The 13,922-nt window shown below is 48.7% G+C and overlaps 1 protein-coding gene across 1 annotated transcript in view; it reads left to right on the forward strand.

Annotated features, from left to right (window-relative positions):
- The first annotated feature begins 2,685 nt into the window (after positions 1-2,685).
- The window catches only part of LIN28B (lin-28 homolog B), an 82,674-nt gene continuing 71,437 nt past the window's right edge, over positions 2,686-13,922 (forward strand). Inside the window, exon 1 of the mRNA XM_068160452.1 lies at positions 2,686-3,005. Within this exon, the coding sequence (XP_068016553.1) occupies positions 2,927-3,005 (79 nt within the window). The 5' untranslated portion in view covers positions 2,686-2,926. The remainder of the gene's footprint in view (positions 3,006-13,922) is intronic.

Genomic DNA, 13,922 nt, shown 5'->3' on the forward strand with positions numbered 1-13,922 from the left:
TCAGTTTACCATAAATCCCTCATCCTGCTCCAGACTCTTTGCTGTTGCCTTTGATAAGCAGTTGATGAAAAGCTAAAAATCATTTTTCCCTTTTAAAAAAGCTCCATAGCCACCACTCTGCTCTTTAGTCTGCAGAGGAGCACGCTCAAACCTTTCTGTTTGAACTGAACCAAACAGAAGTCAGAATCCTGGGATCAGAAGTAGAATAAACTTTTCAAAGCTTGGCTGCCACCCACCCCCTTGGGTTCTCAGCTGCATGCAAGGAGACCTGAGCTCTTCTTCCTTACTCCTTTTTTTCCTTCAGAGCACTATAATGAAATATACAAAAGTAACTCAGAACACTCAATTATTGACCTCTTTTTGGAGTTGTCTCTTACAAAAGAGGTCCTTATGGCAAAGAGCCCCCTTTTCCTCTCACCAAGCTCACTGTGGGGTGAAAACCCTAAAGGTCATGCCTACACTGGTAAACAAAACAGTGCAGGGCTCATTTTCTGCCCCTAGGGCTAACCAGGATAGCACAGCTCACATCCACACAAGGGTTTAAAACAATTGTACCTGCAACCAGACCAAAAGCAATCTGTACATTAGGGCTTGGCTTTGGCTCATGGTAGTTTCCCAACCACAGCCTGGCACCAATTCTTCCAGCAAGGGCTGGCACAAAAGCAGTTCCTGGACTGCACATGGCCAACACTCTAAGAGTTGCCTTGGCCCTGTTCATTTTGCTAATGTGGATTTGGACAAAGCCAGGTTGGATGAGGCCTTGAGCAACCCAGGCTAGTGGGAGGTGTTCCTGCTCATGGGAGGAGGTTGGAATGAGATGATCTTTAAGGTCCCTTCCAACCCAAATCATCTTGTGAATCTGTGTAGGGGAGCATCTCTGTGAACCACCCAACCCCTGCAGAAGACCCAGTGCACACAGGCTGCTCGGCGTTCAGCGCTGCAAGGGACCTGGATCTTTGTTGGACCCAAGGCTTTGTAAATTTTAGGTGCTGAAAGGGTCTGTGTGTGTGTGGGTTTGGGAGGTGGCTGGAGCTAAGCCAGATCTGGACAGAGCACCCTCACTAACATTAGTTGTCACAGCAGAATTGAAATGCTTGACCTAAATGTTGGCACCACTAGATCATTTTGAAGAGAAGAGTAAGATAATGTGGACCAAATCTCTATTTGTGAATCTTCTTCCTAGAAAATGACTGGGGGGAAATGTAACCAGCCTATAACAGAAGGCATGAAAAACTTCTCCACCAAAAAGCTAGCTTGCCAAAGATACATGCAACTGGAAAAAACTCTCTTAGAATAGCAAATTTGGAGACAATTTTAGTAATAGATGACACAAACACACCCACTTAAATAACAGCTCCTAAAAATATTGCAGATAGACCTGTAGACAGCCTCCAGAAGTGTCTACCAGACCTTCCTTAAGCTGGGATGATAAAACAAGACCCATGAAGGGGCTGGCAGCTGGGAGATGATACCACTGGGAAAGAAAGCAGAGTGATCAAAATGGAATGGGGATGAATGTGGAAGGATGGAAAACTTGAGGCAGCACAAAGCTGTGGGAGTAGAAGACACTCTCTGTGGGATAATGAAATGAGTAAATGTTCTCCCTGTCCTGAAAGGAGGTTGAAGTGAGGGTAGGTTTTTCTCCCTAGTAACGAGTGATAAAACACGAGGAAACGGCCTCAGGTTGCACCAGGGGAGGCTTAGGTTGGATATTAGGAGCAACTTCTTAACTGGAATAGTGATCAGGCATTGGAACAGGCTGCCCAGGGCGGTGGTGGAGTCACCATCCCTGGAGGTGCTTAAAGAGGTAGACGCGGTGCTAAACACGGTTTAGGACCAGGCTTGGTAGAATTAGAGCATGGTTGGACTCGATGAAAGGGCTTTCCAATGGGATGCATTCTGTGATTCCATGACTCGTGCCCAAGCCGCAGCTGCACGGCGGGAGGGGGCGGGAAGAGGCACCGGGAAAGACAAACGCCGGGCAGTTTCGTCAGGGGTGCGAGGACAGGGCACACCGGCCGGGCGCGGCGGACAGAGGATGCAGAAGCGGCCCGGGGCGCGGCGGGAGGCTCCCGGGGCGCGGAACCGGCCCCGCCTGGCCCCGCCCGCCGAATCGCGCTGCCCTCGAGCGCCCCCGCGCGCCCCCGCCCCGCTCCCGCGCTGCCGCCGGCGGGGAGGGCGGCGGGCAGGTGCGCGGCGGCTGCGGCGTGAGGCAGCGTTGGGGCCGCGTCTGCCTGCCCGCCGCCCCTCCTCGCTGGCTGCCGCCGCCCTTCCCGGCGTGAGCACCGGTTGTCTCCTGCCGCTGCGGCTCGCTTTTCCTCCGCCTCCTCGTCGTCCTCCTCCTCCGTTCCGTCCTTCCAACGGCTCGGGAAGGCAAAACCGCCTCCCCCCGGGGGGTGCCCGTCGGTGGGTGCGCGCCCCCACACCCCCCCGCGCTCGCCTCCCCACCGCGGCAGCCGCCGGCGCAGCCCCGCTTAGCCCGGCCACCATGGCGTGCGGGAGGTAAGCGAGCTCCCTTCACCTCTCCTTGGCGGCGGGGCCGCTGCCCGGCTCTCATCCTCCCGCCGGGAGGTGCCGCACCTGCCGGGGCGCGCCCGCGTGTCCGCCGGCCCCGGGCGGCTGCGGGAAGGGGAGGGGGGCCGGTGAGTTTTCGGAAATGCCGGAGGAAAAGTTGCGCGGGGCGGAGGGGCCAAGCGGCTCCGCATTGTTGTTGGCGGGCGCGGGGTGTTCCCTTGCGGGCGGCGGCGTCGCGGTGTACTTCCGGGTTCGCACCTTCTGCTGCTTGACCGCCGCTCCGCGCCCCCTCCTCTGCTGCCTGCAGTCGCCCTCGGACGGAGCCGCAGCCTCACCACTGGGCAGGGAGGGGGAAGGGGTGCTGCGCACGTCCAACACGAAGGACGGCAGCAGCGGGAACAGAGGAAGGGTGATGGGATGGAGCCGGGCGGGGCGCGGAGCGCAGCGCCCCGCCGAGAGCCGCCGGCACCGCGGCGGCGGCAGGGGCCGAGGTAACGGCCGGGCAGCGGCGGCGGGGGGATGCTGCGACAGCTCGACACCAGGGGGCGGCCCGCGCCCCACCGCCGCTGCCGGTGCGTGGCGGGGACGGCCCGGCGATACGCTGCGGCCGGGGCTGTGTGTTTTGGGGGGGGGAAACGAGGTTTGGCAGGGGCACCCCGCGGCCCACCGGCCGGGGTGGAAAGGGAGACCGGGGCGGAAAGTGGATGGACGGCGGCGCGGGGATGGAGGATGGGGCCGTAGCGGTGCGCCCCGGAGGGCGTGGGGTCTGACCGCCCTATGGTAACTGCGGCCGGGGTCGAGGGGCTGGGGCGGGCGCCGCTGCCGCCGGGCGTCAGGCGCAGCGCCGTGTGCGCGGGGCGAGGGCTTTAACCGGGAGCGGCGGCGGGGCCGCCATTTTGAATGGTTTCCTGTCGCGCCGCAGGCAGCGCGGGGTCGCCGCCGACCGCTGCCCACCCCCGGTGGCAGCCACCCCGCAGGGCTGCGGGGAGAGGGCCCCGGAGTGGGCAGTGGAGGTGCGGCCGGGGGAGGGGGGTGCGGCTCCGCCGGCGGGCTTGCCGAGGAGCGGTCATCGGTAGCCTCACGGCTGGCTGTGAGGCGGAGCTGGCGGTGCCGACGGGACGCAGTGTCCAGGGAGAAGAAATAAAAGTGCAGAAGTGCCTCCAAACCGGCTGTTTTGTCCTTCTCCGGTGTGACGCCCGTGGGGAGAGGCGGCAGGGTCGGTCGGGCCGGTGGGCGTAGGCTGGGCCGCCGCCGTGCTGGGAGGTACAATGGCATCCGCGCCGGGGCCGCCGCGCTGTGCTCCCCGCGTCTGGTGCTGCCTGGGCGGTGTGTGTGTGCTGGGCGCCGGCTGCGCGGGTAGGCTGCAGTCAGGCACGCAGTGGGGTCAGAGAAACGGCTGGAAATTAGCACTTCATTTAAAAATAAACAAGCGGTAGCAACGCACGCAAATACCCTGCCCAAGCTGTTAAAGAATACGAAATTGTCACGGGTAGGTCTGAAAACTCCAGGGTGATTCGAAGCCTTTTTGCTTTAACGTGAGAGAATTACCCATTTTAAGCTGCCACAGACGCGACCAAAAGACATTTGATTCATTTCTTTGTTTCTCTCTTAGCAGTTGTTAGCTTGTTAGCAGTTGTGAGTAAATTATGTATGATGTTCCTACAGTGATGGGACGAAGTAGTAGTGTAGCACTCTGTGCCAGGCTGTTTACTGACTTCAGGCTTTTCCCCTACAGAACTCATCTTGCTCTTGCCTTTTAAATAGGCCAGCCAGAGGGCTGGGCTGTTTTCCCCATCTTGTATCCTCTCTTGGAATTCCACATCTTGCATGGGAACGCTATTTGTAATTGCAAGTCCAGAGAAATGTTCTGTCATGAAAATAAGGTCCACAGTCACAAAGAAAAGGATTACAGTTAAATTTGGTTGTGGTTTGTTTAAATGCAGCTGTGTGTAGTTCAGTGGGATCTGGCTATTCACGATTTTACTACGATGCCATAGTGGAACTTTACTCTTAGCCTGACAGCCATGTGCTTTGCTTTACAAAACTGTAAGGCATTTCTTTTTAGAAGCACACTAATAAACCCTTAAAGCTTCAGAGGAGACAACACTGAAGAGCTTGTTTGGAAAACTATTTACACAGTACATGACTAAGCCATAATTCCTTAAAAAATGATGGGTTTCCCCCTCCTTGGTATAGAGTAGTAAGAATCAATACTGAATTAAATTATGACCTTAATTATTAATACACCAGGAAACCAAGAGGGTGGTAGTTTTTTTTCCTGTAGGTAATGGCCAAAGTGGTGATTACAGCTGATGTTTGCTCTGTGTAGTCATTAGAAAAATGCAGCTTTAGTAAAGACTCTGCCCGTGTTTGTATGACAAGCTGTCTCCTACTCAGGGTTTAAAATACATTCTGTCATAAGTACATGCTGCCATCTCCATTTTATCAACAAAAAAATCCTTTTTTGATCTGAAAAATATATTAGCTGACGCCTGTGAAGAACTTCAGAAGATGAAAAATGGTGAGAAATAAATGAGAGAGGAAACCCCAACCCCTCTCCCCTTCTCCCTCCGAGGCCTGCATGGCAGCTGTCCAAGCCTGGATGCGGTGCTGGCTCACCAGCAGCCTTTCAAAGTGCAGCCCCGAGCGCAGAAATCGGTTTTAAAGCTCCAGTGGCTAAAGTATTTTTTTGTCTGTCGTCTATTGTAACTCGTTGGGTTTGTGTCTGGAGCTCAGCTGAAGCCGGTGGCAGCGCTGAGGAAGCAGGGCGCTGGGCCGGTAGCGGGGTGCCAAAGGTACCGCGTTACCCCCGGACAGGAGGAGAAGAGCTGTGCGTTTCCCTTGTCCGGCAGCACGGGGTGACCGGGGAGGGGACACCGTGAGGGTGGTCCCGGGGCACAGGGCGGGGTGACGGGGAGGGACAGCGTGTGGCGGCTCCGGGGCACAGCACGGGGTGACCGGGGGCGGGGGGACAGCGTGAGGGGGCCCCGAGCGCAGCACGGAGTGAGCAGGGGCCGGGCGGCCGCGGCCCCTCCCCTGGCCGCCGCTGTCCACGGTGCTGAACCCGCCGGCCATGTTGGCCCGGCCGCGGCCCGTGCTGCCGGGGGCTTTGCCGCATCCCGCCCGCTTCTGGCACCGCGCCGCAGGGGTGATGGTGATGGCAGGGGGATGTTGTCACCTTTGTCACCCTTGATGTAACGTGCTCTATCGCTCTGCCATCCAACGCCGCTAGTAAAATCACTGACAGGAATACTACGGCGCTTTCGTCGTCAGGAAAAAGGAGCCCTCCCAGCAGCAAAGATTTACCTTGTAGACAACTTGCCAAGCAAAACGTTACCTGTGTAAAATGGAAGTGCAGCCGAAACCAGCAACTAGCCAGGAGCTTGCTGTTTGCTATTTTTAACCGCAGGTTCAGTTTATAAAAAGATGTTCTGAAAGCTGATAGCAAGAACAGCATGGCATCAGAGAGGAGGAAATAACCACTGAGACCATGGGGAAAGTTCAAGAAGAAAAAGCAGGATTCATTAGCAGCACCACAAACAGCAGCTTCTTTCTATCTTTTTTTACCCTCATCCTTCTTTTCTTTAAGAAACAACACATTTTAAAAGCTTTGCAGTCTGGAGGATTTTTTTCTCTTCCCTAATTCCTGTAACCTGTTTCAGCATCTCACTCAGTATTGCAACATTTAACAAACAAATGCAATAAAAATGAAGAGGTTTTCCCCCCCCCCACACACACAAGTGTTCATTTCTGTAGCTGCACACTGGCTGTTTCAGCTGCAGTTGCACAATGAAAAGCAAATGCACTGCCTGGGTTTAGTGTGTGGAGACTGAAACCAGACAAAACCAACCTGATGTGGTTCATATGGCAGGATAACAGTTTTAAGGACAGAGAGAGTTTTCACCATTCTGCTTCTATAAATAGAATGAACTGATATGGAGGGGCTTCAAATTAAGGGTCAGAGGTGACAAACCAGGACAAAGGTCATGCAGCTCGTTTTCAAGCAATCAGTTTCCAGTTTTTTCATGGTTGAACAAAAGCTTAATTATACAGAAAGGCAAGGACTGTAATATTTAACTAGTTTGAACAGGGAAATAGAGGTAGATTTTCCACAATCATCTCTTTTCTAGAACATGCCTGTAGGATGGGTTAAGTTGTGATATTGTAACTAATGTGAAAGAAAATAGGAGTGTCTAAATTTAAACATTTAAATCCATTTATTAACATGTAGTTGTCTACAGTCTGGGTTTAGTGTTTGTACTTGAGAGGTAAGAGAAGAGTGTGTAGCCATTTCCTGCTTTGTCAGTGATCTTAGCAAAAGAAAAGAGCTCTGCCCTGATGACCCATGCTCTAATTTCCCTGAAGTTAAGTTGCAGGTCCATGCATTTTGGCATTCATGCACATGCTTCTCCTATCTAGCAAAGCACTTTCCTCAAAATGCTATTGCCAGTGCACAGCATTCTGCATGTCACAGTGCAGCAATTACACAGACCTAAAGCCTGTTTAACCAGTGTGTTTGTGTGACTGTCATCCTGTATTTATTTTCTTCTTACTGTAGTTAAGATTGAGGGTTCTTAACCATTGGAAGGGATTGCTTCAATGTTTATATGATCACATTTGCACTAAATCATGTTTTTGTTAGTATTCTAAAGGTATTTAGTACACATTCTATAGGTACCATTTGTTACATGTTTAGCCCACTAGCAGTATTGCAACACCTAAGGCTAATGCCCACAAATGATGCTGTTCAGTTCTGTGCACTCACTAATATTTTTGTACCATATGGCAGGGGTTTGCTTTTCTTTCAGATACTGCCTCCTGTACCTACTTCAAGTGATGTCTGCACTGATTATACTTATTTTCATCTTTAATATTGGAGACTGATTTTATCACTGCTATACCTGTGTGGTTCTTTTTCCTGGATTGAATGAATGACCACCTATCTGCACTAAAGTTTATGAAAGTGTACCACTGCATTGCTTTTATTTGTTCAGTTGTTTTTGAAGGGTGACTCAACCAGCAGGTATGACTCCAGTTAAAATGACAAAAATATCACACCCCCTGTACTGCCCATACTGGGAAGTGAATACTGGTGTTTAAAATACAGACAGTTGGTTTGCTTGTCTTAACCTTTGGGTTGACTGGTTTCCTCTGGTTAGCTTGTTATGAGATACAAATTATCAATTACAAATACATCTTCATTTAATTCTATGGCTAAAAAAACATAAACCAAAACCAAAGCCAAGAAAGAATAGTCTGTGCTTCATAGGTACATGGCACATACAAATAAACCAAGTACTTTATGCAAAGGAAAGGATAAGTGAAAGATGTGTAAATCCAACAAACATAATGTAAAGCACTTAAGAAAGGTCTGGGTGAAATAAAATCAAAACTAAAGTTGTCATAAAAGCAGGTAAAAAAAATCTCTAGAACATAATTTTTACAACAAAACCTGTCACAGTGGCAGTACTTTGAGGGGGTGAGGGATGATGTTAAAGTCCTAATTGGTTAGAGGATTTTTAGAACCTAAATGAAAGGTTTGAGTTTTACAGCCTGTTTATAGACCAAATTGAATCCCGGGTTAATAGTGGGTTTGCACTGACCAAAAAAAAAGCCCCCCCACAATTCTGGATTTAAAAGGTGCCAGCTCTACAGCCAGTGTGAATGACACACATTCAATTTGGTGTCATCAGGGAAAACGGGGAGACAAGTAAAATACACTAAAAACTCTTTCAACTTTAATAAGGGATTTACTTTGTTGCCATAACGGCTCTTGCTTAGTTTGGCCTTTAACATGCATCTATTTAGGGCTTCACTGGGCATTGTTGTGTCTGCAAATGGTTTTCAAGTGGGGAAGTTAAATATTGCTACATATTGTTTCTGACAGAAGTAAATAACTGCAAACCAAAAGAAGCTCTGGAAAAGATGTTGCTCTATCTGTGCTTTCAGAATTGTGGCTTTTAAAGGTTTAGGTCTTTTTCCTGGCAAGGACTGATGATAGCTAGTTTTAAAAATCCAAAGGAAAATGCCTCTGAAAACAAAACAACCTCAGAAAGTAGTTGTCTCCTGATTTCATTTCAGACCCTTTCAATATGCTAATGCTGACAATAAACTGGGAACTAAGTACTTGAAATAGGAAGAGAACAGAGAAGCAGTGATAGTTGAGGGTGATGTGGTTTATCTTTTTAGATTATGTGCTTTAAAAATAAGCTTTGAACCTTGGAGAGTATTGTTTGAAACATCCATTTTACTTTCCCTTTTATTAAACAGTTGCTTAATGTCTCTGCATTCACATGCAGGCAATATGAAGTTACTGATGAAACTCACATACACTGAATGAGAGAATTGTGTCCTTAAAACAAAAATCATCCTGTTCAGTATATTCCTTTAACACATATTAATAAAATTCTAAACAAATTAAATCCTAAATAATTCTCCTTTTTTTAAAGGATAAAATTATTGTCAGTGTTAATAATAAGGCTTATTTCATTTTGAAGAGAAACTCTGATCCTGTGTAAATAGCTGGCTGGCTTTCACCGGCTCTGGTTCTGACACAGTGGGGTTTGCTGCTCCTTTTGTTGCTTGAAAGAATTGGATTTGTAGTGGTAGTGGAAGCACAGCTTCCCTTTCTCTGTTCCTGCTCCCACTGTAGTCAAATGTCCTTCTTACAGCTAGTTCAAGGCTGCACAACTGGACATTTGACCTTCAAAAACGTGTACTGCTTAAAAACTCTTGTATCTCCTCAGATACCTGGGCTGTTGTCAGGCTGGTTTATTTTCTTCCAAGTGTAATTATCCTCCTCCAGAGCAGTGACAAAATCAACTGAAATTAGTGAAGAAAGCCCAAACTTTAATTTGCTAATTGTTTAAATTAATATTGTTGTCAGAATCTTTTAAATGTGGGGGGTTTTGGCATCTCACATGCCCTTGCTTTTATCTTGGTTATTCTAATGGTGTGTGAGGAAAAGCATGGAAGGAAAGCAGATAAAATTGTGGCTAGACTAAGAAACAAAAAAGTGAGATACTAAGGAAAAAAATTGGTAGAGCATTTAACTACCTTTTTTTTTCCCCCTGTAAGAGGGGACATTGACACCTGAGTGGACCTTTGCAGGAACTTGCAACTTTTCCTACTTATGCATTGCAAAGCTACTGTATTTTACTGAACACAACGAAAAGGACAGTTAAAATGATGAAGACATCTTGGGAGGTGCAGGGGTTTCTTTTGCACATTAAAGGAGTCCATGTACACACTCTTAAAACAATTCAGAGTATAAGACAACAGCCATCTGTCATGTTTGAAGTGACACTGTGGTGTGTACAGTGCTCCAACCAGCAGCCAAGAGCTGTAACTGAGGATAAGGTATTAATATTCACTGAGTCAAAAGACAGCAAAGTTTGTTACTGGTAAAATGTGTTTCCCAAGCTCATGTACCTCACCAATGTTTGTGTGTGTCTGTATATTAAAAAAAGCTGATGTTTGGTGCTGCTTCTGTGCTTGGTTTTGTGCAGTTTTTAAACAGTTGTATGCATTTGCAGCCTTGGTTCATCTGAGTCATCACTCTGCCTTTTGAGTTAACTCAAAGATCTCCTCTAACATCAGAAAGCTTTCCTCTATTCCTTGCATGACTGTCATATTTGTTTGGTGCAAAATAAAGTGTTGATGATTCCGCCCCCCCCCCCCCCCCTTTTTTTAGCTCATCTGCATTCTGATCCTACTTAGAGTATTTGGTACAAAATAAAGTATTGATGAGATTTGCTTTGGTTTTAGCTCATCTGCATTCTGATCCTACTTAGAGTATCAAACATTCTTCCAAATAATAAGTTAAAAGATATTGCTGGTTTTACTCCAGGGGAAGAAACCAGACCCCTGGCTCCCACTGACCCTGAAACAAATGGGTTTAATATCCCCATTTTTCTCTTTTAAATATATATATATATAGAGAGAGAGAGCAAGGAATCTTCTGACCTATTTAATTGATGTAACTATGGATCTATTTTATTCCCATCCAAGCAAATCCTAGGTTTGAATCCTTAGGCAGCAAACTTGCTTCAGCTAACAGATTCAAAGCCATGCTTAGCAAAGAGAAGGCTTTCCTTTACGAGAGGTACAAAGTTATTTTCCCCTGACCAGTAGTCAGAAAAGAAGCTGTATCAGCTGCTCAGTCAGGTGATGAAGAGAACATTCTACTTGCAAGGAAAGCTGGAATACCTCCTTTGGATGTCTGTCAGTGTGTCTTTACCCCTTTTCAATGTGTTTCCTATCCTGCAAGAATTCCATATGGTGTTTCTGTGGCAGTATTTTTTTGTGCCTAGTTACAGTATCCCTCTGAGGCTGTGAGAGTTTAGTTAAAACAAAGATTGATTTGAAAGCAAGTAACTTTTTCACTAAAGGCATCATGCTGTCTGCTACATAAATGCTTGAGAAGCATTTTTTGGGGTTACTTGCAGTTAAAAAGTTAATGTAAATGTCAAGATAGTTTCAGAACTAAAATGCCAACTTTTTTCCCCCCTGTTCTGTACAGCATCAGGGGGCACAGGAGAGTTCCCCATGAGCACATTTCAGAATCCAAACCTGCTTCCATTTCAGTCAGGGACTGATTTCTTCTGGCTTTCAGTTAATTTATCATTTGAACTGTGTGGTTTAAATGAGTTGATCGAATTGGAGGAATGCTCAGCTCTCTAGTGATGTGCCTTTGCCAAGGCTCTTGTATGGTACTGGGAACCTTTGTCGAAGAACTACTTCATTTTTAAACAAATGAAGAAATCCTGTTTTCCACTTAATAATCAGTTTATCTGAACTATGTAATGCTTACAAAAGTGTGGTGTGCTGGTGATGCTGGAAGCAGGAATAACTTGAGCTGCTGCTATTTTCAGCTACAACTTTGGAGAGCTGTACTTTTCCTCCCCTTTGAGTCCTGACACCACTCCTCCAAATATTTATTTTTAATCCCTTCATAAACTGAAGCAGACTCCGTGCCAAAGCAGAGAACAGATCCTTTACTCTATGCCTGCATATTTCATTATGTTGCATAAATAATGCAAGTAAATCCGAAAGACACAAAAGCCACATAGCCACAGGTTGGCAGAACAAAGCAGCAGACACAGGAGATTGGGCTTCAGTGCTTGAAGGTGTAAAAGCAGAGACAGGCTTCATGCAAGGCAGAAGTCCACATGATTCCAGTGGAAAACTTAGTTACTACGAAAGAAGAGGCACTGAATCAGCTTGCCAGTGCTGCTGCACTCAAAAGGAAGATGGTACCCTCCCCTTTTCCAGCTCCTGGGGCTGGAAAGTTCTCAGGGAAAATGAGTGTAGGGGAAGAGAAGTGATTTTTTGGTTTGTCCTTGCTCATTCTTCTGGTGTCGCTCACTCCTCAGGGAATACCCCATTTTTATTCACAAGGGAGCAGGATAACTGCCAGGATGTGCCCTTAAATTGGAGAAACACCCACCTCAGATTTCTGTGAAAGGAAGAGACTTGGGCTTGTGTCTAAACGGGAGGGTAATGCTATTCCCTGTTGGTTTTGGATGGGTTTTAATCAAAGTAGATCTTCCAAGAGGCAGTAGAGGGTGGCAAGAAGACAGGCTTGTGGCAGGTGAGTTTGTGCATGCTCCTGTCTGCTCATCTTCTACTTATTAAACAAACTGGACAGCTAAGCTCTTCTTCATGTTTCCCACCATCCGCAGTACTCCTTTTTAGTGTCACATGTTTGTTGGCATTACACACAATTCGCCAGACCAAGGGCCACCACTCTTCACACAGTTCCCCCAGATAACATCAGTATTCTGCTGACTAATTTGATCTGTTCAAATCAAGACCTAGAATTTAATAATCTACGTTCTGCTCTGCAGCTTTATAGCTGGCATAACTGAAGCAATTTTTCTACTGATACTCATAAACTGGAGTCGAGTTACATACAAGTTTGTCCACGAGTGAATCCTGAAGAATCGTTTTTTGTTGGTTTTTTTTTTTAGTCACATGCAAGGCATGACTTTAATGTGTACAATTTAAGCATAGTAAAGACAACTCATTAGTTCTTAGGTTACCTATTGCAATTAAATATTGATAAAGGAAACGCACACCTTCCAATATCCTGCAAATCTGTGCCTTTTCCCTCTGTTGTCATCAACTGCATAGCTTTCCTAAGAGGCCAGTGAAAGGGACGATTCAGTGCCTTAATAGATGCAAAGCAGTGGCTGAGTTTTGGCCTTGGTTGCCTCATTGTGGCTCTGATGAGCTAGGTAAGCCTCAGCAAGTTCATAGGTCACCTCCCAGAGTCAATGCCCTGGCATTTTATGGCCCTCTAATGAGCCGTTAAAACTGGAGAAGAGGTAATTAAGTATGGTACTCGGGCATGATGTACACAGTACTGACTCCAGCTCTCTGATTTTAGGTTCCTCAGAAGACGATGAGGTCATTCAAGAAGGTCTCCTCAGGCTCAGGTCAGTCTTCTCTATGGCGTCTTACATGGCTGACTTTGTATCGATAAAGCTGAAGTGCTGCAGCACGTGTGTCCCACCGGCTCTGAGCTTAATTCTTGGGGAGGGGGGAGAGAAAATAATTTCGTGCACAAGCTTCAGAGATTCCTGCTTGATGCCGCTTGTGTTGTGTGAGACAAATAAACAGTGACATGAGGAAAGTTCACTTACAGTAACCCACGGCAAATACCTGTTGCCAGAGCCCACACGTCTGTGGGAAGGGCGTTGGGCAGCCCACAGCGTACCCACCCGTGGCCGTACGCACACTGAACTCCCCCAGTTCCTGCACAACTCCAGCTGGGCCTTACCACCACGCTGATCCCGACCCAGCCGCCAGCGCTGCCCACCCGTCCAGCCCCCCCGGGCCTGCGGCCGTGCCCACCCGCGGCGGCGCATGCGCGGGGCAGGGCCCACGGAGCTCCCCCGCGGAGCGGCGCTGCGCACCCGCGGAAGGCAAAGCGGCCCAGGTACGCAGGTCTCCACCCGCTGCTCGGTGAGCCGGGGGTTGGCGCTGGCAGGGCTCAGGTTTTCCCCGTGTGTGGGGGCGAGAGGAGCTCCTGTGGCATCGCCCGGGCGGATTCGCGCCCCAGCGGAACACTCACGCACAGCCCACATGTGGCTGTCCTGGGTGCGGGACGGGCTGGGACAGCGCGCCCGAGGGGCAACCCCTGCCCCGGTTGCCGTCCTAAGCCTGCACCGAGGGAGGGGGCCGATGAAAGTGGGCCGCTGGCGCAGTTCCTTGCAGTTAGCCTCCTACAACCCGCCGGCCGAGTTGGCTATCGGTTGCAAATCCCCATCTGAGAGACTGACTGTGCTCGCCGGGGTGGGGGGGGAGCTTCCCGCGTCCGCCCGCCCTCGCAACCCACGCGGCATTAGAGCAAGTTCCATAAACCCCCATCCGTCGGCACAGACCCACGGGAGGACGGGCGGTAC

Source organism: Melanerpes formicivorus, unplaced genomic scaffold (assembly GCF_026170545.1).
Source record: "Melanerpes formicivorus ecotype bairdi unplaced genomic scaffold, bMelFor1.0.p_v2 SCAF_50, whole genome shotgun sequence".
Classification (NCBI taxonomy): Eukaryota; Metazoa; Chordata; class Aves; order Piciformes; family Picidae; genus Melanerpes; species Melanerpes formicivorus.